This window comes from Cydia amplana, chromosome 20 (assembly GCF_948474715.1).
Source record: "Cydia amplana chromosome 20, ilCydAmpl1.1, whole genome shotgun sequence".
Classification (NCBI taxonomy): domain Eukaryota; kingdom Metazoa; phylum Arthropoda; class Insecta; order Lepidoptera; family Tortricidae; genus Cydia; species Cydia amplana.
This window is the reverse complement of record NC_086088.1, coordinates 5885743-5911703: the sequence shown is the minus strand read 5'-3', so window position 1 is coordinate 5911703 and position 25961 is coordinate 5885743. Positions and strand designations below refer to the sequence as shown.

Sequence of the window (25961 nt, the reverse complement as noted above, 5' to 3'; positions counted from 1 at the left end):
TAAGCTTTTCACCCTAAAAGCTACATACCTATACCGTCCCTGTTCCTTCGGGGGCACAACTTAAATACTTTTGTTCTAAAATTAGTTCTCAATGTTCTCATTTATATTCTAGAATTTAATTATTTTGCAATATATTGGATATTGAAAAATTCTCTACATATTGAATGTATACTTCAAGTATACTTATACTTATCTTCTGGCTTTATTGGCCGCGGCTACCTCGCAAACGTTTTTAATTTTCCCGCCTTTTACACAGCTCCAGTATAAAGTCAGTTACACATGTGACGATTTACTTTTATTTTGAACGCGTCCATAATTCCATATCGATACTGTTTGAGACCCCGTTAAAAATGCCATAGTAATTGTTTGTGTTGCTAACTTTAAAATAGACTGCATTATGAATGAATGAAACAAAAATATCTTCTCATTTCATTTCATTGACTTGACTCATTCACTCAGTTTAGTCTGCAGAGTGAACGTGAACGCGAATCGTGGAAACAAGGCCCCAACGTTCTCGGTTCTCAGTACAAAATTTATCTGTCAAGCCGTAGCCATTTTGGTGGTGGGCAAGCTGTGTATGTGTGCGTTAAAATGTGTATGTGTGAGTTTATTGCACGTTTCTAGGGATGTAGATTTGTCGATTTTAATCATGTTATATATCGATACTCTCTACACAGCGGAACGTAATAGCGATTAATTGAAGCTTCGATATCTTCACTAAAAATAAACAACCGGAAATGCTAATGGATAATGAATACTTTATAAATTTTATAATATAATAATAAACTCTATTATTGCGAAAAACATATTTTATTTGGTTTTAATGTAACATTTATACATATATGTGGCGTTCCATGCCTCCTTTAGACAATAATTCAAATAATTATAACGGGGTCATAATTAAGAGCAACTTATAAGTAAAGAACTTCTAAATTAATGTTATAATAGTTATCTGTTCATTTTAGATAGTTTAGATCCTTTCAAGTAAAATTTAAATTGTAAAAAGGCCGTATAGTTTATCGATATGACTTTATCGTCGTGGCCACATGCCTCTGGTTCCTCATTGTAAATCGTACATAAAATGTGTCTGTGTGTGTGAGGCTACGGTGACAGGTGGCTTACGCTCCATCTTTAAAAATAATACATCTATGCGTGGAAACATGTCCGCCGTTTATGTTGTTTGACGTAAATATTGGCAAAAATTAATAGTTTTGCAATCGTGTAGTGATTTTTGGTGCTAGAATAAGTTTTAATAATGTGTGTGTTCGTGTTGTGATTTGTGCTTATGCGGCTGTTGTACAAAACTGGTCCAATGGAGTCTCTCAGAAAATGGTTCTACAAACCAAAGGTATGTCAAAACAATTTTCTATCCTAATTCCTACAGTGTTTCTCAACGGCCTTAAAAACAATGCTGCTCGATTCGTTTTGCTTAGCTAAACATACTTTTATCTTTGTTTCTGCTAGCATTACAAACGGAGATAACTAAATCGTGTATAAATGTTTAGTCTTTGTTGTCACAGATGGGCATGATTCAGACGTTGTTTCTCTTTAATTTCATCCGTACGGACCATTGTTTTAATTGTTAGTAAATTTGACGGTTGTTTCACATCCCGGTGGGTCACGTAGATTGTATTTAAATGTTCGTAAGGCGTTGTAAACTGCATATAACAAACCTTACGTCATGGTACTTGACTGGCACAATTTACCGCCTGCACTGCCCATTTCTCGATCTTAGGCAGGTATAACGCGTTCAACTGGCATAAATTAACAATCTTGTTTACTCTCGCACCTCAGATAAGTCCGTATTTGTTGTTGTTTTATATGCAAAACTAGTAGTTTTCCTATTTCGTACTTTAGTAGCTATTTGGTCAGGCTATTAAAACATTAAACTTGGGGGCATAGTATAAACAATTAAGATAACATTGTTTACATTGTTTATGTTTCAGTCAATTAGAAAGGCATGTTTGTTCTTTGTTTACAATTAAATGTAAGATAAAATCTATTAATTAACGATTGAAATTCTCAACAAAGTAGACCTTTTTGTGGAATGTCCCATTAAGTAGGTAACAAGTGTAAGTACACAGTCAAATGCTGATAGTGATCCTTCCGTGTTCCTCAACAAGGCGGAGTCAGCATTCGTTGGTGGTTTTAGACCGTAGTCCTACTACTGGTTGGTCCGTCATCGCTCCTGGTTCCCCTGGGCCAGGTGGCATGCGTTAACGCATTTCCCCAACGAAAAAAGAAAGGTAACAAGTGTAGGAGTAGGTAACACACAATACAAGTGAATAACCACAAACAGTGCTCCAGTTTGCTTAACCACATTGCGGGTAAGTATGTCAATATGAAATTTAGACGGCCTTTTGTGACCTACTTAGTTGTAAAAACAATGACTATGTGACTTGTTCAGGTTTCTGTGAATTTATGATTTTAATTGAGACCAAGCTGTTATCAAAATTTAATATTGTATGGAGAATTCACATTTTTTTTTAATAACTTTTTGTAACATCTCATGTGACAAATAGTAATTTGTCACATGAGCTATGAGCATGAGCATAGGCAGAGAATAATACTGTCTTTAGCTTTTAGAATTATCAGTCCAAAAATATATTACTTTAATGCACTAAAGTCTATTTTTTTATTCGGTGGACTAAAATGACATTTCATAGTATGAAATGACGTTTTATGTTCATACTATGAACTGTCATTTCAGTCTATCGAATAAAAAAATAGACTTTAGACATAAATCGACCGGGATATGGACCATGATTACATTGATTACCTTTTGTATTGTTTTCAACTTCAACGCAGTTAGTTACATGAAACTTGTTCACGGGTTACCGGGTAAACTAACTGTGAAGCATTCAAAAGTGTTACTTTAGTACAGTCAAGCCACAGTTTGGTGATGGATAGTTTATTATCTGATCTGAGTAGTCACATTGGCATTCTACTCATTGTGTCTAATTACCAGTTGCACCACAAAAATTATTTCAGATTAGGTTGACAACATTAAAGGCTTCGTCACACGGGCTCGTTTTCCGGGCGGGGCGTGAGCGGGGCGCGCTGCTTTTACATATAAAATGCTCACGCGCCTCCCGGAAAACGTGCCTGTGAAATGAAGCCTTAAGATATAGGTACATGGTAATTATAACATTACATACACCTTCCTATTTTAATTAATAAAAGTTGAGACAACATATGTGCGAAATTGACCTAATGGTAGCATGTTAGTAGAATGTGGAAAAGTTTATGTCAATCAAAGTTAATAATTAAAAGTTACTAAAAATGGTAAATGCCATCAATTTCATTTATTAAACGGATTTGTAGCAAATTTCAAGGAGTACTATTATCTATTGATCATGTACTGTCAAAAGTATTAATTTATGACCCATTTCGTACCTTGTCACAGTGACAATCAATATGAAAGTTGCTAGAGACCTCATACTAGTCACTGTGACAAGGTAGAAAATGGGTCATAAATTAAAACTTTCGACTGTATATAGTTTCAATTGACATCAATTCCTTAACAATCAACTAAAGATCCTACTATTCGGTCAGTATGTTATATGTATAAATTTTGCTTGTTTTCATTTCAATTTATCTGTCCAGTCTGTCATATTTGTAGAGCAATATGTGTCCAAAGGGGAAGCCTGTTTAAGCTCAAATTGAAATCAGCTGATGTACATCAGCCGAGTTCTATCACTGTCTTTATTATCAAATCTGTGTCACAGACATAATATATCAAATTGAATTACTAATGACAGGCTTAATAGGGTATTTGACTACTAGTCAAATCAGTTTCTTTTTTCGAACTGTCAAAACGATTTTGCTATTATGGAATTTATATCAAACACTAGCATGTGACGTCACAATCAAATTTCCTACTCTTTATAGTTTTATACGGGTTTAGAAATAGAAATTGTCTGTCTCTAAAAATAACTGGTGTCTACTTTAATCAATTAATCTTCTGGTGCTTTATTTCGTATGTGGTGTAAAATAATTTCTTTTGAATTCATACAGTCAAATACCCTATATGCCCACGATCGTCGCTCTCAATAACTAGTACAACCCCAGTCGCCGTGGCCGAAACCGGCCAGGAAAGGATGATGATGATGATACCTAACACCAGTATCACGTATCACGACAATCCCGCAATCGTTAAAGATTCTGTAATCAATGAATCACACATTGAGCGAAGTACATTTCCATTATACCATCCATTACACTAATGTATCAAAATATTTGATGCGAGTTATAAGCTGAAGCGAAGTTTAGAACCTTTAAGGTTCCGTCACACAGGCGCGTTTTCCAGGTGGGGCGTGAGCGGGGCGCGCCGCCTTTACATATAAGGGCCACCCCACATCTAGCGTCTTTCGAGCGTCGGCGTCTGGTCAGCGCTATGGAAAATGACGTCGCTGCGCAGTTGCGTCGACGTTGCGTCGAGCAGCGGCCATAGAGTTGTAGACGCCGACGCTCGAAAGACGCTAGATGTGGGGTGGCCCTTAAACGCTCACGCCCCACCCGGAAAACGCGCCTGTGTGACGGAACCTTATATGTTTAGTTCCATATTCCCGCTTCACGTCGCATAGCCATTTGTTGCGCGTAAAGACAAATGACATAGGGAAGGTACAGTCACTACCAATTATATGTTACACTGTGAAGGCCCCACAAATATCAGATCAGATACGATCTTATTTGTAACGCAATGTCATAAATTTATGCGGCCTTCGTTGTGTAACATAGCATTGTAGGTGGCTGCACATTTTTTAAAGTGCGAGGCGGACTCGCGCACGGAGGTTTCCGTACCATCAACAAAAAATAGAGCAAAACAAGCAAAAAAACGGTCACCCATCCAAGTAATGACCCCGCCCGACGTTGCTTAACTTCGGTCAAAAATCACGTTTGTTGTATGGGAGCCCCACTTAAATCTTTATTTTATTCTGTTTTTAGTATTTGTTGTTATAGCGGCAACAGAAATACATCATCTGTGAAAATTTCAACTGTCTTACGGTTCGTGAGATACAGCCTGGTGACAGACGGACGGACAGCGGAGTCTACTAAGACCCTACCCTATTACTAAATAGGGTCCCGTTTTTACCCTTTGGGTACGGAAACCTAAAAAAGGACCTTCAAAAAATTAATTACAACTTTGTATATGTCACCGTAAAATTGTAAACACTCGTCAGATTATAATCTCGCTTGACATTCATTCTCCACTTATCGCTGCCGCTTATCGCTACCGCTTCCGCGTCTCCCCTTATCTTGTACCACCAATTGTTTACATACCAACTAATCACTTTGTTGGACTCGTTATAATTAGTTTTGTATAAATTTTCGACTGGTCCCGATTTCTGTTGTTTATGTTATAATGTATTGTTTGCGGTTATGTAATTTACAATTATTATGAGATTGTATTATGTTATGATAATGATAGGTAGGTACTACTTGTCTTGAGTGTTGGTATAAGCAAATTTTATTCCGTCAATGTTAGTTTTGTTCAAGTGGATGATATAATTATAAATGTACCGTCTAAACTGCCTACTAAGCCAATTTTGATAAATTAGATTTAAAATTATTGGTTTTCATTGCTCGGATCGGATATAGGTAGTCTAAATTTTTTACGGACTTCCAGAAAGGAGAATCATCCGTTGTTAGGTTATATGTTTTCATAAGTCGTACTTGTTTAATTTATTTAATTTAAGGTATTGAAGCTAATTACTTTCCATAATTTCCCCTATGCCAATATTAGTAAATGATTCATTCGATTTAATATCCTCGACAATCAAAACTCCATTTCGGACGCAACCATCCCTCTCTGACGCGACACCGGTAACATCTCGCCATCTCGCTCGCAGCTTTCACTTTTTTTGTCGCTTTCCCAATAGCGAAACTCGGCCGTCATGCCAAATGTTTTGCGAATGTTGCCAGGGCATGCTAATTCCACTGCTTACAAAGTATTTGCCTCATACTTGATACTTGCTAGTACAAAGGCTTCGTCATACAGGCGCGTTTCCCAGGCTAGGCGTGAGGGGGGCGCGCCGCTTTTACATATAAAACGCTCACGCCCCGCCCGGAAAACGCGCCTGTGTGAAGGAACCTTTAAGGCGGTTATCACACCGATCCCGCATCCATAAACTGCCGCCATAAGGTGACCGCCTAAGAGACGTATACACGTGAAAAAAAAACACAATTTTTAGAGGAAACTGAAGCTTCACGTAGTTTTTGCCTTTACGAATGTTTTATTCACGTTTATATTAATTTATTACTAATTTTCTGCATTCTCGGGAACAGAAAAGACAAATTAGAATTTAAATTTGTCTATGACCCATCATAAAGATTCCGTCACACAGGCGCCTTTTTCGGGCGTGAGCGTTTTACATGTAAAAGCGGCGCGCCCCGCTTACGCCCCGCCCGGAAAACGCGCCTGTGTGACGGAACATCATGGCAGAAACGTATCAGTATCAGGTATTTAATTCTTTATGATGAGGTATGTAATTTACCTAACGGTTTATAGATAGGTTTCTTTGAACACCCTTGCAGTGTCACTGACATTTGGACCTAATAACCAAATGTCTTATCAGTTATCACTTATCGCCTCACGTCCATTTCATTTCTCATTGATAAATGATAACATTGTAATTTCACCTCTACGGCTGTTGCTCGTCAAGAGATTAGATAAAAACCTTTGTTACATTTTAGATAAATTATTGTTCTTAGTCGTCAACATTTTTGAGACCTATATATTGGAGCGGCCAAGGTGTTCACGATATCTGAACAAGCACTCTAACGCCTTGATAATAGAGGCGTGCTCAGATATTTGTGAGCACCTGGGCCACTTCGATATATCTGATGGCGACTGTACATCGATGGACCGTATGTCTTTTGTAATAAGGTCCACCCACACATTAAGGTCCAGGTCTCCAGGTATAATTAGGAGTTGCTGTTTGTATGTGCGGTTCTTTGGCCAGTTTGGCCGGAAAAAGCACATGAATGGAAGTCGTGGAGATCAAGGGCAGCCTTTACCCAGCAGTGGGACACTTAGGCTTGCTAGGCTAGGCTAATAAAAAAACGTATGTATAGATCCTAGAGTCATTCATCATTTTAGGTCTGTGTGTGAGGCCTGGTGTGCTCTCCAGTGTGCAAAGACCTCAAGTGTAGTCTCATGTAACCTAACGCGATCTATTGATAATCCATTCCATACACAAGACGAGTAAGGAAAATGTGTTAAGTATGAGAACTTCAAAAAATGACAAAAATAAGTACCTAAATCTTTTCTGAAAGTAATTGAAATTCTACCCTACGGCCTTTTACTTAAGACTTGAGTGTTGGTGTCCTCCAGGATACTATAAGTGAATAAGTGTACTGTAGCCACGGTATTTTGAAACACCAAAATTCCTACCGCAATAAGTGCTATGTTCCGTGGCTATTTTTTTAATAAATGACTTTCACACGACTAAGTCTTCTCAACATTATGTCACAATGGCGTGTGAGAAAATGAATGGCCAAAGTTTTGTCTATTTTGTATGTTGATACTAGGCTATTCACACCGATAAAATCTACTTGACCGGAATAAAACGACTATAAAAAACAAAGGTGATCTCGACGCGTTGCAAAGTTATTACGAATATAAAGGACAACATGATATTGTGGTCTGTAAGGTCTGTTCCATTCGTAATATTCGTATAGGTATTAGAAGAATGTAAACAGAAAACAACGAGACTCGGTCATTCAACCAATGATATACACCGCGGGATTTAATAACCCGAAAGATTTAAACCACGTATTTTTGACGACATTACGAGTAAATAATGTTATATCAACATGGGTCCAATTATGTGTTTTAATTAAACTACTATTTCAGTACAAATTAAATCATATTAATTTACCGCTTCTTTGTGAACAAACCTTTACTTCAAGGAGTGAGCGAGTTTAATTAATCTCAAGTAGAGAAACAGAGAGCGAGCATGATTTCACGAATCACTCCGATATCATACGATGCACGGCGAATGCAGTGACTTGTGTTCCATGACAAGAAGTGTCAAGTTAAGTTACCTATGTCTAGGATGATGTTTACGTTGAAATTATTTCAATTTATTGGCACCTCAAAATACCACAAATTGTATCAAAACTTTATTAGTTATACTACAACAGTACAGTGCAGTTATTATTGTTGAAACTTTGCGATAAAATCTTTTCCTTTGACTGGCGTAACCAAAACCATTAACCATGATTATATCCGAAAGAAATTATGCCTCTTATTGTTTTAACTCATACTACAGCTGGAAAGGGATGATTACTTTGTTAAAATCAATGAACTTTTGTTAAAATATCGATCATGCTTATCAGTACCTATTTTAAATTCTCGATGTGTTGATTTATACTGAGTAAAGTAAAATAAACAACTATGTTAAACAATTACGCTTTATTATTAATTTAATGAATTAGGTTTTCGAAATGTGTACCACCGTTTTCAGCACAAAGATTTAATTTTAAACGGATTTCATTATTTAGGTTTACAAAAGTGTTCTTTATTTCTTCGGAAGCCGTTGGAATTCTTATTAATAATTCTTCTCCAGAGTTCACTGGTGTTGAGTATTCCTTATCTTTCAGAGTTCCCCATAGAAAAAAAAACCAATCGCATTAACTTGGGTGACCGGGCGGGCGAGGATAGGACGTTGCTTCCACGGCTAATCCACCTCTCAGGGTATTGTTCGTCTAGCCAATTTACAAACTTCTAGGCTGAAGTGGGTCCGTCGTGCCGGAACCACATAGTTCTTCGGGTTTCCAAATCCGTACACAATGTGAATATCCGCTAAATGAGCCGGGGGATAATGCGGCATGGCGAATTTTATTTAATTACAGTCAATCAAATTTTTAAGATTTTATCTTGCGTGACAATCAATAATAATATGAAATAATATGTCATTTTATTGACATCAATTTCATGGCTCCTTTACACGATGGGCCAACGCCGGCCACTCCAAGGGACGCAGCCATGCGGTAGAATGAGATAGCAATATCACTTGCTCCCTCTAACGCATAAATGCGTCCCTTGGAGTGGCCGGCGTTGGCCCATCGTGTAGAGGAGCCATCAAACTATCAGCCGAGTATCAGCCAGTTATCGTGAAGGTAAATAGTTTGCAAATCGCGAGATTGAGAACAGAACAAAATTTCGGTGGTGAAACCTTTTTGTAGGATAGATACCAAACTTAATTAAGTGAACCTGGCTAATAACCATGCAGTTAGTGCGTCTGCGTGTAAAATTAGTTGGTGGCTACGTCACGCATAAGGGTGTGTTAGAATTGAGATTTTTTAACTTGTGATTTGTTTTAAATAATTAATATCTCTTAAATTATGGGTTTTTGGACTATATGTTATATAACTTTATATACTCTAATTGGCTCTAAAATCGTTGGTTTAAATCTTTCGGATTATTAAATCCCGCGGTGTATAGGTACTCGTAGGTATTATTTCAGAATGTATATAGGTAGGTACTTTATTGGCCGAATTAACAAATACCGAAGTTTTTTATTACCCTACTTCGGCTGTCAAAACTGCACTACTACTTACTCATGTTTACGCGTAGTAGTAGGTACCTACTGCTTTGTTTATTGTGGCGAATAATTGTTTTGTGCTGACCTTCCCAAGGTCTCAGATTCATATACATTTTGTGCCTTACCTCCGCTTAATCTAACTCGTTCATTGGACTCACTCGAGGTCGAGGTACAGTCTGGTACTCAGATTAAGGTTCCGTCACACAGGCGCGTTTTCCGGGCGGGGCGTGAGCGTTTTATATGTAAAAGCGGCGCGCCCCGCTCACGCCCCGCCCGGAAAAAGGCCTGTGTGACGGAACCTTTACTATTATTCGCTTGTCAATATTTTCTTCTAAACAACGTGAAATGTGCAACATCATGAAACTTGGCTGGCTACCTAAAAAGACAACTATAGCTCCCTAGTATAGCTGCTCATATAGTTTTGACTCCAACTTCCCTTTGAGATTCAATAGCCATTGTCTTCTAGTATTCTATAGAGGAAAAACATGTATAATAACATTAATAACACAACGATGAGTGATTTTTTATTGTTTTTATATATCTACGCGCCTGATACCGTCAATGATTTAACTGATAATTTTCTTGTTGGTGTAATAATGATATATATTATTATGTACATGTCTATTGTCAGTTTGATGGGGCAGGTCGTGTTGATTCAAAGCAGTTGGTAGTGTTAGGTCATTCAAGAGGTTTGTTTTTATTCAAACTCAAGATTTAAATATAAACATTATGTGAAAATAAAAGTACTATTCTTTAGTGAAACAATATGTTTGTGTTTGAAATACGAATCGTAACATGTATTTAATTACTTACTGAAAGGATTATAGGATTATTCCGTTCACTGGGTTGCATAATAACACCTATATTATAGAAAAATGCGGGACTTTACCCGTTATGACTTTTAATAAAAATAAAAACAACCGGAAAACAACAGTGCCAACTGCCAACGTTCACCCACACTGTCAACTGACAATGGGCCCGATTCTGATTTTGAAATAGACATATATTAGATATCTTTTAGACATCACCAAGATACGATAATGATATGTTTAAGATCTAACCTGTGAAATCTGACATTTGCGCGATTCTGGACATACTCTTGAACGATTTCCACAATTATATGACTTAGAGATCCAATTCACATCTAATAGATATCGATTCTAACGTAAAAGTGACATTGGTTGCCCGAATTGCGCTGCAAAAGAGAACTAGTTGAAATCTAAACTTCAACTTATCTAGAATGGATCTAGTACGTGTCGTCTCTTGTGAATATCTTGAAGTTCGAATACGGCAGAATGACTTATGAGTCACACGAACAAGTCGAACAACTTACAGCCATATTCGAACTTTAAGATACGTCAAATGTAAGATATTGAAACGATATGGATCGGATATGGCAGTGTCAAAAAAGTGTCTAAAGTGACGTATTTCTTTGAAGAAACGTCACTGTTACTTGTTTAACACTGAAGTAATACTAAAGTTTTATGAATAAGGGGATTAAGGTTTATGTTCAGTAGTGTCTGACCGAAACGGGATTTTTTTGCAGAAACCGAAATTTTGGTCGAACACTAATGTTCAGTTATGAGTGGTGCTGTTAGTACTATGCCTGTGCATTATTATGCATGACATTAACTCTAAGCTACGTAACTATTACGCAGTAATGTTGACTTCCTGGACACGCCTTTATCTGCGTTTAGGATTTACTAAACATATACTTGAACTCGGGTATAACATGCATGATACTGACCTGACAGTAACATACTGACCACGTGTGGACCTTGCGGCGTTGCAATAAGGTTTACGAATTGTCAGTTAACATTAACACGGGGATGGTAAAAAGATGTGCATGGGTGAATTAACTTTTTTTTCTACTCGTCGACTGCAATACTTGAATTAAGACTTCGTATACCAAAGTGAAATCGCATACTTTTTTCACTATGGGACCCCAACTCAACTATAATATTCATTTCGATACAGTTTAGTCAACTATAATTTTGTCAAAATTGAAAAGTTAAAAGAGTACGTTAGGTAAAGCAACAGGAACAGGTCATTCCAATAACGCGATTTTCATGAATAAATGTACATTTAATAAGTGAAAATATTCTCACATTTGCAGCCGCATACTGTACATCGCGTTAATACAAGTGAACAAGTGAAAGTTATTTAGCGGCGATTAGATAATGCACAATGTTTTAAATGACCTATTCATCGGTGAACCCAGTTATCAAACAGACTGGATCGATCGGACATTGTGACTGTCGAGTCCCTTCCGGCTACTACGAAAATAAGCCATTACTGTCCTGTCCGACTCAGGTAGTTTGGTTTCTGAAGTACCTATTTGCAGCAATGAATCAGTTGATAAAATTATTACTAACTATTAGCGACCCGCCCCGACTTCGCAAGGGTTAACAAATTATACGTAAACCTTCCTCTTGCATCACTCTGTCTATTAAAAAAACCGCATCAAAATCCGTTGCGTAGTGTTAAATATCTAAGCATACGTATGTATGTAGACAGACAGCGGGAAGCGTCTTTGTTTTATACTATGTCATAGACTAAGTAATAGTATTATCATACTATGTAGTGATTTCTCACGTACACGAAATACTAAAACTGAACATACAGAAAAGAGAATAAAGGATACCTTGTAGTTGTTCACTATTATAGCCAGTAGCCAATAAGGAAAATTCAACGCCCTTATATTATACCTTATGTTCACTACACACTACCTACTGGGATTCCCGCATTTTGTTAATGAATATTCATTTTTCTTATGCAAAGTTTACCTTATTCTGCTCTTGAGCCAAGAATCCCACTAAAGAAGTATGAAAGAACACGACTCACGTAAGCTATACACTTATGAAATGCAACAATGTAGACTCCATACAAATATAGAAGATCTTAGCTAACTTTCTATGGTTAGTATTAGTTATACATACTCATACTCATCATATTTATTGCATATCACATTGTATCTTATGATAGCTTACATATTATTTTGGTTATCATACTGCCCCGATACGGACCTCACTAAAACATGTCCAAGTTAGATGTATAATTGTATATTAGTGAGTCACCGAAGGCGTCTAGTGAATGGTGCTCAAGGTTTTCACACTCGGCTGATTTCATGTCTTTACCATTAGAAACCTTTACATCCTTTCGACTTTTTTATATTCTGTAGGAAAATTTGGGAGCTAATTATTATTTAACATTAGGACCTTGGGGTTTTTGTAAACGATTTATTTCAATAGCTTATTGTCGACAGTGTTGGACAAAATGAATCGTATTGTGTTATCATTCCGCTCCTTACCACAGTGTTTCAACCAATTTCCCAGACCTCAGTTTACACGGAATGTATGAAGTTCTAATTCGCGCTATCGAAGTTTCTTAGTTAGGTAGCTTGCGGAGTTTAACTTGAAAAGGAGTCTTTGGCTGCTTATTAGAGAAAGATTTCTGTCTTAAATATTGCCTATCATTGTCAGTTACTAAATAGAGTTGTGTGAGTCATATATGCATCCTGTAATCCGGCATATAATGTAGAGTATAAAGATTTATCTATACCCTGAACATATTACCTTCTGAGACAGTCGGACAAAGTCTTTGAGAACGGTGTCCATATGTATCTTTCATGCGAAGTTGAACCAAGCCCGTTGAACCCGCGAATTATCATCCCAAATTATATGCGAAAAGGTGAACCAAGAACCAAAACCTGTAATCATCGTTATCTAACGAAGAATCCTTTTCCAGAGGGACGACCGGTCGCTGCTCGCACAGTTCTTCTTCGCCGACGATGCCCTCAACATGGTCGCCGCGGAGCTGGACTCGTTCGACGGCCGGAAGGACCCGGAGAGGTGCTCCACACTCGTCAACCAGCTGCGGCATGCTCAGGTAAGATTGACTCCTCTCCTTATCCTTAAAATCCTTCGGAAGGGAAGCGGGAGACTAAAGGGTAGAGCGGTAGAGTCAAAGGCTTGACCGTGGTCTTCGAGTAGAAATCATGAAGGACCTCTGCTCTTGCGCCTCTCCATCTCTGACTAGTGAAGATTGTCAACTCCGCAAGTTTCGGAGGCGTAACAAGAGTGGCAGAGAAAGATGCTCGAAATTTGCGAACTTCGATTTTCGCGGTTATATTAGCCCTGATCATTCAACATGCATCGAGGCACTCCATTTTGTTAGTTTAGCGTATTTTGCGTTGTACAGTGGGTGCCCTAACATAAGTATCCACTTTTCTATGAAGCTAGTATGGTGAGGCACTTACTGTACGTAACATTTTACTCGTAGTAATAGACGCTTTATATGCTTATTGCGCGTGATGACAAGCATTCATAAGTAAAACCGTAAAATCATTTTACCTTGGGTACTACTTCACTTAGCTGGTACAGGTGCTTCGACTGTGGCTAGTTTTTATCAGGTCCCTGACAGAAGCCAGATTATCCTAAGTGGAAACAAATGAAGGCTTGAACCTTGCAACGGCGTTGTGCGTATCATGCAAATGCGCAAGAGGAAGTATTTGTTCTCCATGCACTCGTTTAACCTTGCTTTAACAAAGGTTATGAAGAAAAATCCTATAACAGTCGGGCTGTTTAAGTGTTTACCAGAGATGGATAATGGTTTAACTGTCAGAGCTATCAAAAATAAACATTTTCTGTTTATTTTTGATGAGTTTAGTTTTACGGTTAATCCAATATGCCCATTAGGTCGTTTCGTTTTCGACCAATCACTTCAAGTGTGATTCACTTGTAAAATCTTCCTCCTACTCATTAAAGGGGACAGACCAAAAACTAATTCTGGTCATAGGTATATATGAAAACAAGCAGATTTTGACGACCCGTCCTGCCACCAAAGACAAAAGTATGCTTGTTTTTCTAATTGCCGTCTTTGGATATAACTATGTGTGTATAAGATTCCTTGAAGCATAAAGAGTGCAAAATGGTATGATTACAGCTATTATGCTATTGAATGAGTAACTTACGATTTATGAGTCATAATACCGAGTTGCGTTCTAACTAAAGGATACCTACCTATTCTAATTGTTTTGCTGCTGACTAAGTAGTTTGTTGGTCAATATGCGAAGAAAAAACACTGTATACAGTGTGTAAGTCTAATACGGGCAATAAATTAAACCAGATATAGAATTTACCCGTCTTATCATTAATTAAAATGTTTTTTTAAGTTACACTTAATTATGACCCCGTGATTAATTTTTTCCACATGTACCGAGCAGCAATGTACTGCAAACATTAAGAAACAGAAGATGACATGACATTACTAGATACGAGCTTTTTATAGTAACTGCCAACAAGCGTTGACAGTTACTTTAAAAAGCTCGTATCCCGTAACTTGTGTGGTGTATTACATTGCGGGCCGAATTATTTTGTATGGTTAAAATTTTCAATGCATTTCTAAGTAAAATCTATCTCAATATACTTTTTAGGTCCTATGCTAACCACCGTTTAAATATTCGCCCGTATTGGATTTACACACTGTATAAACTCTTTATTTTGATACCATCAAAGATAATTGATTATCCATTGGATCGAATAATTTTACGGTTTATAGACTCACTTGTTTTGAAATACATCTTTATGTCTACCGTTTAACTGAGACGGTTGATAAGGAGTTATGATAGTCAGCTTCGGACTGGTTGAATTCTTGGCTACATGAAGCTGATTTGTAGGTAACTTGTAGCTTGTCATTTAAAAAATATATTTGGATTGTAAAACAAAGAATAATATAAATAAACTCAACAGAACTACGTAAATACTTTGTTTACAGTAGAGATTACCTTGCATGATGGCTTATCAGGCTATGACGTGAGCGGAAAAGTATTAACTTTGCTACCAAGTTTTGTAATGAAGAAATATCTGTTTGGAATTGTTTCAAGTGCAGTCTAGATTTGCAGATCTACATATTTTACAAGTTTTTATTTAACTTGCAATGTTTGTATTGTACCTAAATATGTTCGGGTCAAATCTTGGAAGTTAAATTTGACCCACTTCCCGACTTCCAATGAAGCTGAAAATTAGCAAAAGTACATATGTTAGTCGGATGGCAATGCAATATTATGGTACCATCGAGATAGTCTGATGATGGAGACGTGAGCTGAGAGGTGGCTATAGGAACTCTGTGATAAAACAACGCAACCTAATTGTGAAGGTTTGTTAGGTTAGAATTGTTTCGATTAGTTGCCTGTTAAAAGAAAGTACAGTTAACGATATCGATAAAAGCTTGTATCAAGAATGATTTGATTGGCAAAAAACTTATTACTGATCTAGAGGGAATTTGTATGCAACTCTTATAAGTACAATTGAGCGTTTTCCAAAAAAATGTACATTTCATTCATGTCTTCAAAATATTAACTTCTTGGGCTCATTTTACTCAGAATCATTTGCATATTCATGCCTCATACTTACATGAAAAAATGTGTCCCAAGATTTCCTTTCCAGATCGTCACATTTTTGTATGAATAATTTTTTTATTTGTATGAACGTGACGCACTAGAAAAATATTTTTTCATACAAAATTTCATGTACCTATGAGGCGTGAATGTACAAATTATTCTGAGTAAAATGAGCCCAAGAAGTCAATATTTTGAAGACATGGATGAAATGTATATTTTTTTTGGAAAACGCTCAATTGCAATGCCATGCACAAGTACATGATTACTAACAGCAATGTCATCTATTTTTACCAGCATTTATTTTATATTCGTTACCAACAGAAAAAAAAACTAGGTATCTATTTCTCGTACTGTTGAGGTCACAAATATCGACCCGGGCAAAAGGGCAAAAATATGAGGGCACGAACTTTATTGTCAAGAGCCTAAGTCGTTATATTTTTGTTCCTTTGTCGATGCTCAATGTATATTTAAAACTATGATGATGACTGATTATACAAATGTACACACATGGTAAGTAATTTAAAAACAGTTTATTGAAATTTGTTGAATTGAAAACAGCTCATTGTTGTTTTTCATACCCATGTTTTTTCCTTAATAATTCTATGAATGAACCAGCATAGAACATGACTGTTAACAATACAATGTGTCATTCAATAAGTGCTTTTCATGACTGGGTCACGTATTTCTTACATAAAAGAGTTATTAAAGTAATTGTATTCTTGAAACTCCACCAACTAACTGGTCATTAAATTTGTTTCTCTGCGACAAGAAATATTATAAAACAGATTCTAAATGGTAGTCAAAAGCGGCGAAAATATAATAGTTTGTATAGAATTTACATGAAAATTGCTTTACGAGGTGACCTGTTTTCCTTGCTCTAGACTAGAGTGTAGGTTTTCCTTTTTCAAACTAAGTCGTAAAATGTTTCATACGTTGATTGGGCAGAAGGACGGGCAAGGTTGAATTAAAGAAACAACATATCGATTTTGGAATACGCATGAAGCGAACAGGCGTACCTAGTTTGTAAGATCGTATGTAATTTTAAAATGGTTGACTTATTGATGGAAGAAAATGGGGTTTAAAGGTCACTTGGTGAGATTCTATTTCTGTTTAAGTCGTCAAAAATACTAAAATAGCTATAATGGTTATTGGATAACATACACAAATAATGGCACAAAGTTTATGTTGGGTTAAACAATTTTTTTTTAAATATAGCTACTTGAACTTGACTATAAATAAACCTCTAGTCAATATTTTACGAGATTCTATACAGGGTGCCCAGTAATTAGTGGATAACCTTCTAACCACCGACAGAGCACCTTAGGCTGGTCCAGACAATGCACTTATACGTCTAGTAAAAGTTTCGTGGTTTTCGAGATAATCGAACTTTTCTGTCTTTTTTAATGGCTAGCTCCATACTTCACTTTAATCACAATCTAGGCCATATCTTTGTCTGTAAAGATGTAATTAGCGTGTGTGATACCATTTTAGAATCAGTATTAGATAAACTATTTTTAAGAAAGTTGGCCATTCTGTTCTCCATACATTTTTTTTTTCACCACAAACGATCAAACTTATTGAAGTTTTTTAAGAAAAAATTGATTGGAATTTTTTGTGTGGCCACCATAAAGCGACAACCATAGGTGGGAACGAAAGCTCCGATCGCTGTGTCTCGCTCCAACCTATGGTTATCGCTGCCACCGTCGCAAGTCGCTCAATGTCGTGGCCAAGCCCGTATGCGGAGCTCGCGGCCTACGGCGTCGTCCACATATCGCCATTGGTCAATTCCAAGCTCTGCTTTCTTGCAGCTCGACCTTTGGCCTCATTCGTCCGCGCCTTCAGCCTTATGAAAAGCTCAGCGTTAGACATTGCCTTTAAAAACACTGATAAACTTTTACATTGCTACACATTATTATTTACGAAATCTGGACTTAATCGCGTTTAATTCAGTTTAAAAATTAACTCCAGATGATGATGTAGATTAGGGCTTATTTAGGCTTAGGGCATCAAAATAACTTAATCCGGCATTAAATAAGTTTATGTACATCTGAAAGAATGAGGCGATGATCTATCTGCTAAATAAAATAACAAAGTCTCATAAAATAGTTACGTCTTAATACCTATTATAACAAATGTTCAAATTGCATATCCTGTACACGAATACAGGTTCTGCACCTTTTACAAAATTTCTTTTCAGCATTCGAGAGTACCTTCTTCTGCTAATTTCTCGAGCAGCAACTTGAATATTGTCATGCAATTCTTGCAATGTATTTATTGGTTTAAAGTACACCATTTCTTTCATACAGCCCCAGTAAAAACCAGCGGATTTAATACAATTATTGGCCCTTTTGAATTACCACAGACTTTAAATGGAGACCACAGACTTTAAAATGACCTTCCCATTTTATTAGAAGACGTGCCTTTAAACAGACGAAGAACCATGTGGCTGCAAGATGATGGTTGTCCTGCTCATTTTGCAGTTGGAGTTCGCCAGTATCAGAATCAAACATATCCTGGTAGATGGATCGGCCGTGCAGGTCCAATAGCATGGCCTCCACGTTCTCCGGACTTAAATCCGCTGGATTTTTTTTACTGGGGCTGTATGAAAGAAATGGTGTATTTTAAACCAATAAGTACATTGCAAGAATTGCATGACAATATTCAAGTTGCTGCTCGAGAAATTAGCAGAAGAAGGTACTCTCGAATGCTGAAAAGAAATTTTGTAAAAAGGTGCAGAACCTGTATTCGTGTACAGGATATGCAATTTGAACATTTGTTATAATAGGTATTAAGACGTAACTATTTTATGAGACTTTGTTGTTTTATTTAGCAGATAGATCATCGCCTCTTTCTTTCAGATGTACCTACATAAACTTATTTAATGCCGGATTAAGTTATTTTGATGCCCTAAGCCTAAATAAGCCGTAATCTACATCATCATCTGGAGTTAATTTTTAAACTGAATTAAACGCGATTAAGTCCAGATTTCGTAAATAATAATGTGTAGCAATGTAAAAGTTTATCAGTGTTTTTAAAGGCAATGTCTAACGCTGAGCTTTTCATAAGGCTGAAGGCGCGGACGAATGAGGCCAAAGGTCGAGCTGCAAGAAAGCAGAGCTTGGAATTGACCAATGGCGATATGTGGACGAGGCCGTAGGCCGCGAGCTCCGCATACGGGCTTGGCCACGACATTGAGCGACTTGCGACGGTGGCAGCGATAACCATAGGTTGGAGCGAGACACAGCGATCGGAGCTTTCGTTCCCACCTATGGTTGTAGCTTTATGGTGGCCACACAAAAAATTCCAATCAATTTTTTCTTAAAAAACTTCAATAAGTTTGATCGTTTGTGGTGAAAAAAAAAAAATAGGTTGGAGCGAGACACAGCGATCGGAGCTTTCGTTCCCACCTATGGTTGTCGCTTTATGGTGGCCACACAAAAAATTCCAATCAATTTTTTCTTAAAAAACTTCAATAAGTTTGATCGTTTGTGGTGAAAAAAAAAATGTATGGAGAACAGAATGGCCAACTTTCTTAAAAATAGTTTATCTAATACTGATTCTAAAATGGTATCACACACGCTAATTACATCTTTACAGACAAAGATATGGCCTAGATTGTGATTAAAGTGAAGTATGGAGCTAGCCATTAAAAAAGACAGAAAAGTTCGATTATCTCGAAAACCACGAAACTTTTACTAGACGTATAAGTGCATTGTCTGGACCAGCCTAAGGTGCTCTGTCGGTGGTTAGAAGGTTATCCACTAATTACTGGGCACCCTGTATATGTGCCGAATGGTATTTCCAATTCCCACAAGGAAACCTGGTAAAACCTAACGTTCGTCTTGCAAAATGTAAATTGTATATAACAGGATTAATTAATTGCTATGTCCGGACGTGACCTTGTTTGCTCCCAGTTTTTAAGTAACGACTGGTTTGTCCCAAGTGAAAAAACCTAGGTACTTATGTAAATGTTTCGTAGGTAAATTACTACTTACCTTACTACTCAACTTACCTTATTGCGTAAGGATAATTAACTAATAAGGATTCTGTCTGCATGTCTGTCGTAGCTGTCACAAGACCTTTTCCGCATTCGAGGGACCCAGTAATCTTTGAAAATTGTGTACGTGCGCAAAAATATACGACACACTTTTACTATGGTTAATACTTTTGGAGTAGTGGAGTATAGAAGTTCTTCAAAACTAGTCTCAATGTGGACCTTGTGAAGGACTGATGACACCACAGGAACTATAATTCCTTGTCTTGTGCGTTGCGTTTTTGTCATTTTGCTGCATAAATGGTGTGCCACTGCCTTGAGCAGCGTCAGGCGTGGCTCACTCCGCGATTTCGTCGCGTCGCTACAAGTACATGCGGCCCACACTAATTTTGGTGTCTAGCTATTAGTGGTTGCCGCGCACCGCTACGGAACGGACGCCCGCTTGCGCCACCTAACGGTCATATCTGTCGTAACAAACGGGTTTTGTTACAGTGAATCTTCTGTACCTAGTACTATTACCTTAATCAATCGTCCATCGCACAAGTAGCCATAGTATTTCTGCCAAAACGGTGTAACGCCATCGGCGTTTCAATAACCTCTTGGGTGTTGCGTGTTTGAAACACTAAAGTGATTATAGGAGTGGCGACATTAATGTCCAAATGATAAACAACGTCTGCCTGGCACATAATTAAACATTTAACAACTTTGCATTTTTATCGTCAAATACAATCTGTTTCTGTACAAATACAATCTGGGCTCTGAAGCAGTGGCAGGAGCTATATTCTCAGATAGAGGAATATATCACATAAACGTAATTCTTGAATATTTATTTGTAATTTTTTAATGTATCTATAGTTAGGGAGGCGAATAGGGGAATTTTCGGCAATACTCGAGCGTGGCAGTTTAAGATATGAGAGATACCTTAGACCTAATAGAACAACCTTGTAAAGTATTTAGCTCTATATGTAGTGACGCGCGCCTAGGATAGACGATCAGATTAGTAAAAAAAAATGGATAGTCTGAAATACTCGAGCGCGTCAGATTAAGATATTGGGGGTTGATTTTAGTGTTTAAAGACTAAATTTAACTAATCTGACGATAAGTCCTTGACGCCGCCGAGTTATAGGGTCGCGAACTTGTAAAAAAAAAACTTTAATCCGGCATTCTCGAGCGCGATTTTTTTATTTTTTATTTTGAAGAATATAATCTAAAACTTACTAAAAATACAAAATCTGCCGGTTTCCGCATGACCGGAAGTGTGGAGGAGCCATTTCGTCTTCCTAAGAACGCGTTGCGGCATATAAGTCGCGAACGATACATTTTACAAAAAAAAGTTTAAATAAACAAAAAAGGTAATTTTATTTTACACAAAAAAAGGTCTCTTTACATTTTTGTCCAAATAAAAAGCGCGGCCACGGAATTTTTTGAACCAAAAAACCTTTTTCGGTCAGATTAAGAGAACCCACCAACATTTTTGTCAGATTAAAAAAAATATGCTTTCAGGATACCGAGATAAACCTCCCCTATGAAAATCTGACGCGCTCGAGTATTTCAAAAAAACTTTTTTTTTTTGCATTTTCAAAAATTCATCGTAACTTATCGTCACGCCGAAATCGTTAGTTTTTTTAAAGGAAGCTTCCTTGGGGCCTACTTAACACCCCTTCCGAAAATCTGACGCGCTCGAGTAAATTTTTTTTTTTGCATTTTTGACTACTTTATATGCCTACCCCCACCACGCAAACCGGCAGATTAGTATACCGTTGTTATCAGAGGCACTCGGGGCATACGTAGTATGAATATCTGACGCGCTCGAGAATGCCCAAGTAACTGTTTTTTTTTAACATTTTTGAAAAACCGTACACGCCAAACCCACCGCTAAAATGGTTTTTGCCATACGAGCTTTTCTTTTCGAAATTATTTTATCTTTCGATTTTGATAGGTCTCGACGGCGCCGTTGAATTACGCCATTTAGCTACCTCGCCTCCCTAACTATACCTTTATCTGATTTGGCCCTATGGAAGACCAGCAGCGCTGGTTTCATATGCGGCATTATGCTGAGTTGGGTCCATTTCGTGATTATCTGGTTTTGTTGTCTGTAGGTGTTGGTATCATATTTTATCTTTAGGTATTATTAGGTACTGATAAAGATAAAATGATCTTTAATCATACAGAACCGAAATGTTCCCCAACATATTCATAACCTAGCTCCATACCACGTTTCATTTGAATGGTGTTAACGTGTCATCACCAAGCGTTCGACCTCCGATGTAAATAAACAATTGATGCAAGCAATCTCGTAATCCTTGGGCATAAGCGGTTCGCGTATTTTCGTTTAAACGGTTATGGAGGTCGGAGTGACGTCATGATACAGATATTGTATTTTTTATGCGACTATAAACTCAGTGTTGGTGTTCTTCAAGTGTGTCCAAGTAAATTACCTTACCAAATGAAATCTTACGTACGTACGTACTACGTAGTCTGAACGTCATCTCAGGGTCAATTTTCTTCCCACTAATTCCTTTGAACACATTTTGACGAAGTGTTTCGATAGTTTTGAATGATATTCTAGGCTGACTGGTAGAGTAGAGGTGACTACTACTGAACAACCAGAAATATCATCAAAATGTAAAGAGCCTTCCTCAAAAACATGTCCTAAGAATTAGGCGTATTAAACGCCCGTGACCCCTCAGACCCTCAACCTTTGGCCCTAACTTCACGTGTGTACGTTTATGGATTTCTTCGAAGATATGCGAGTTTCCTCACGATGTTTTCCTTCACACTCTTCACAGTAAAACAACATATCAATATTAAGTGATGTTTTGTACAGTATACTCATTGGTACGCGCCGGAAATGTCTGTCAGCCGGAAGAAGACAAAACAATAACCCATACTTATTTGAGAAGCTCTTTAATATTGTTTCAAAAATAAATATAAAATGTCGGAGACTTTAAACATATAATTATTGTAAATGAGTGTTTGTTCCTTCATCACGCAAAAACGGCTGAACAGATTTCGTTTCGCACCGATTTTTGGCACACAAATATGAATAAAGAAAACATATATTATGATATGTAGAATTGTACATTAATCTGTCAGCTCCCACGGCTCATATATGAGCCAGAACGCTTATGGTGACGTCATATCGTGGGATTCGACAGGTTAATGCTATATTTGTTGCAATTTAGTACGAAAAATCTAAGTGGTGGGGACAGTTTAACGATATCTATACGTAGGCGAAGTCACGGCCAGAGACATCTTATACGTAAATTTCCTCTCTAATTCTAAGTATTAATGTATTATTAAGTGGACCCGGTAGTCCTTGAGCTGTCGGTTTTGCATATTTTCGCTTCATTTATGGAAATTAGTGCGGGCGAGCGCTGGTGACAATGGTGACATCATCCTTAATGTTTTGAATGCAAAAGAGAGTCCGTTTTGTTTTTCTTCTCGATCTAATAATAGTAATAATGTATTCGGTAAAAGGATTTTCCATTTGACAAGTTTTTTTATATGCTGCTTAAAATACGCGTGTTTGTCGTAGACACATGATAAGTACGTAATATGTAGTATGTCAAAAGAGACATGCTCCACCCCGCCCCCAATGGAATCACCTCACCTCACCCCGCGGCATCAAATTGTCTACAGATTGACAGAATTCCACTTTATCAACGAGATGACGGCGCTATGTGCATAGTTTTTCTTGTTCCACTATGCCATATGTTACTAAAATATATGTATTTTCAACTAGTAACTGGGCTGTTCTAAGGAACGCAATGGTGCATAGATGTGCAATTCTCTAACGATGGCGTGTCCGCCCTATGCCAAGAGTGTGCAGTGTTCAAATTGCATTCAGCGTTAGAGCGCGTGTTAGGGCCACCCCACATCTAGCGTCTTTCGAGCGTCGGCGTCTACAACTCTATAGCCGAACGTAGACGCAACGTCGACGCAACGTCATTTTCCACAGCGCTGACCAGACGCCGACGCTCGAAAGACGCTAGATGTGGGGTGGCCCTATATTTTAAATAGTGGAAACCTTGCATTCCATAATGTAATACAGTTATGGAATGCAAGGTTTTCAAAAATATTTTTCGCATATTAACATAAAGATGGCACCGCGTTGCAGTTGCAACAGGCCTCGTTATCCTTGGTCCGCTGAATGGTTCGTGAATTGATGTTACTACACGGCTGTTGCGGAGGTCAGTGCCTATGACGTCACGCTGTGGGTTACGACGGGACGGGTTTCATTCTTAAAGTGACTTAATTGAGGTATCTATTGTTAGTTACAAAAGAAGTAGGTACGAGTATCTATATGTAAGGCAGCCGTACTCTAGGCGAGTGTAGCTATTCGCTATTTTCTCGTTTAACAAACGTACAGTACAGGCAATATAAAGTTTGTATGCAGGAGGGGTTCCCTGCAGCTGACTGTACATGACCCCGTGTGACGAAAATAGTTGTATAAATTAGTATAAATTAGACTGTTGTGAACAGTCACAACACAAGCCTTATTGAGCTTACTGTGTTGTGGGACTAGGTAGATTTGAGTAAGATGTCCCATTATAGTTTTCTTCGGGAATTTCCTCAAATTTTACAAAATCGTTTCTTATGCCAAAAAATTGCACAATGTTTAATAACAAAATGTTTTTCTAAAACGTCATCTCATATCCCCGCTGCGTTTCATGTTTATGCACTACGCACTTATTGAGACAGTTTTCCTTAGCAAATCCAGTTTGTTGACGCATCGCATATTATCTTCTTCGTTAGAAATACGTCATTACCACAGAAATGAATATAAGTAATTACGCTTTTGAAGAATTATGGATCTGATTTGCTTACGACTTCATCATCATTGGCCACAGCATCTTTGCAGAATACTAAAGAGGTATTTTGAGGAGGCAGTCTCTAGGTTCTAGCCTAGTTATACTTTTGCCTTTGACTATTAAGCACGAGTATTTACCTAATAGGCCCCTAATAATCCATGTCTCAAATATTACTTCGACAATCCTAAATAATGTTCTGAGGTCGGGATTAAATTTGCACTATTGTGAGAATTACCAAATAAGATATTCATTTATAAACGTTAAATTCTATTGAATAGGGTTCATTTAAGTTTGTCTTGGGCTTTTGCAACTAGTATGTATGCAAAATTTATTAGCAATATTGGAATCGTTGTGTGAAAGCGGAATAACTTAACTTTCTTATCATATAATAGGAAACTTACTATGTTGTGTAGACTTATCATTGTCACCTTTGTCGCTTGACAGAGACAAAATTATACATCCCTCTCCTCCTGTCTTCTTCTTCAGTCGGTCTCTCAATGCTGAGGATCGTGACATCATGTCCTTCTGTTGAAGACCAGGTAAAATAGGAAAAAATCTTGAGCTTGTAGTGTAGGGTAAACAACCCAATAAAGCCCTATGGTACAGTCATGGTACAGGAAGTAACCATTAATAAATAAGGATGAAGGGGCGTTTGAGCAACAGTAGTATGGTTTACCTTATGCGTTTATACCATCCGGTCCTTTACGTTACCAAATTTGGGTCAACCTTCGCTTGCATTCGACTATAACTCCATATTTGTAGTTTACTCCATTTATCCGTATGCTTTTCGGTAGACTGACCAAGAGCACAAGGCTTTCGATCCTATCTCAACATAGTACGAAAATATACTTACTGTCTGAGTCATAGTTGTGACTGAATTCGAAGCACAGACGTTACCTTAAACACAGTTTGTTATATCTAACGTAAACTTGCGTGGCTGAAAAAACAGTGAGTCTCTATTAAACGTCTGTCTTTAAAGAATTTCTAATTATAGTAGATAGGCGATCATTATTAAGAATTAGATTAAAACGTTTATTATACGTTTGGATAAGAAAAGGGTGACTTGAAATCATCCTTTTTCAAACTGTCAATACGATTGTCAAGTCAACCTACTCTTTATAGTTTCTTCCGATGTATTAAATATAAATGGTGACTAAAAATAACTGTGGCCTACGTTATTCCAATAGTGGTGTGAAATAATT

General features: G+C 37.5%; 1 protein-coding gene across 1 annotated transcript in view; it reads left to right on the top strand.

The window, feature by feature from the left end:
- The first annotated feature begins 1158 nt into the window (after positions 1–1158).
- Positions 1159–25961, top strand: part of LOC134657433 (lateral signaling target protein 2 homolog) — a 57372-nt gene continuing 32569 nt past the window's right edge. The window contains exons 1-2 of the mRNA XM_063512983.1: positions 1159–1348; positions 13299–13439. Of these exons, the coding sequence (XP_063369053.1) occupies positions 1286–1348; positions 13299–13439 (204 nt within the window). The 5' untranslated portion in view covers positions 1159–1285. The remainder of the gene's footprint in view (positions 1349–13298; positions 13440–25961) is intronic.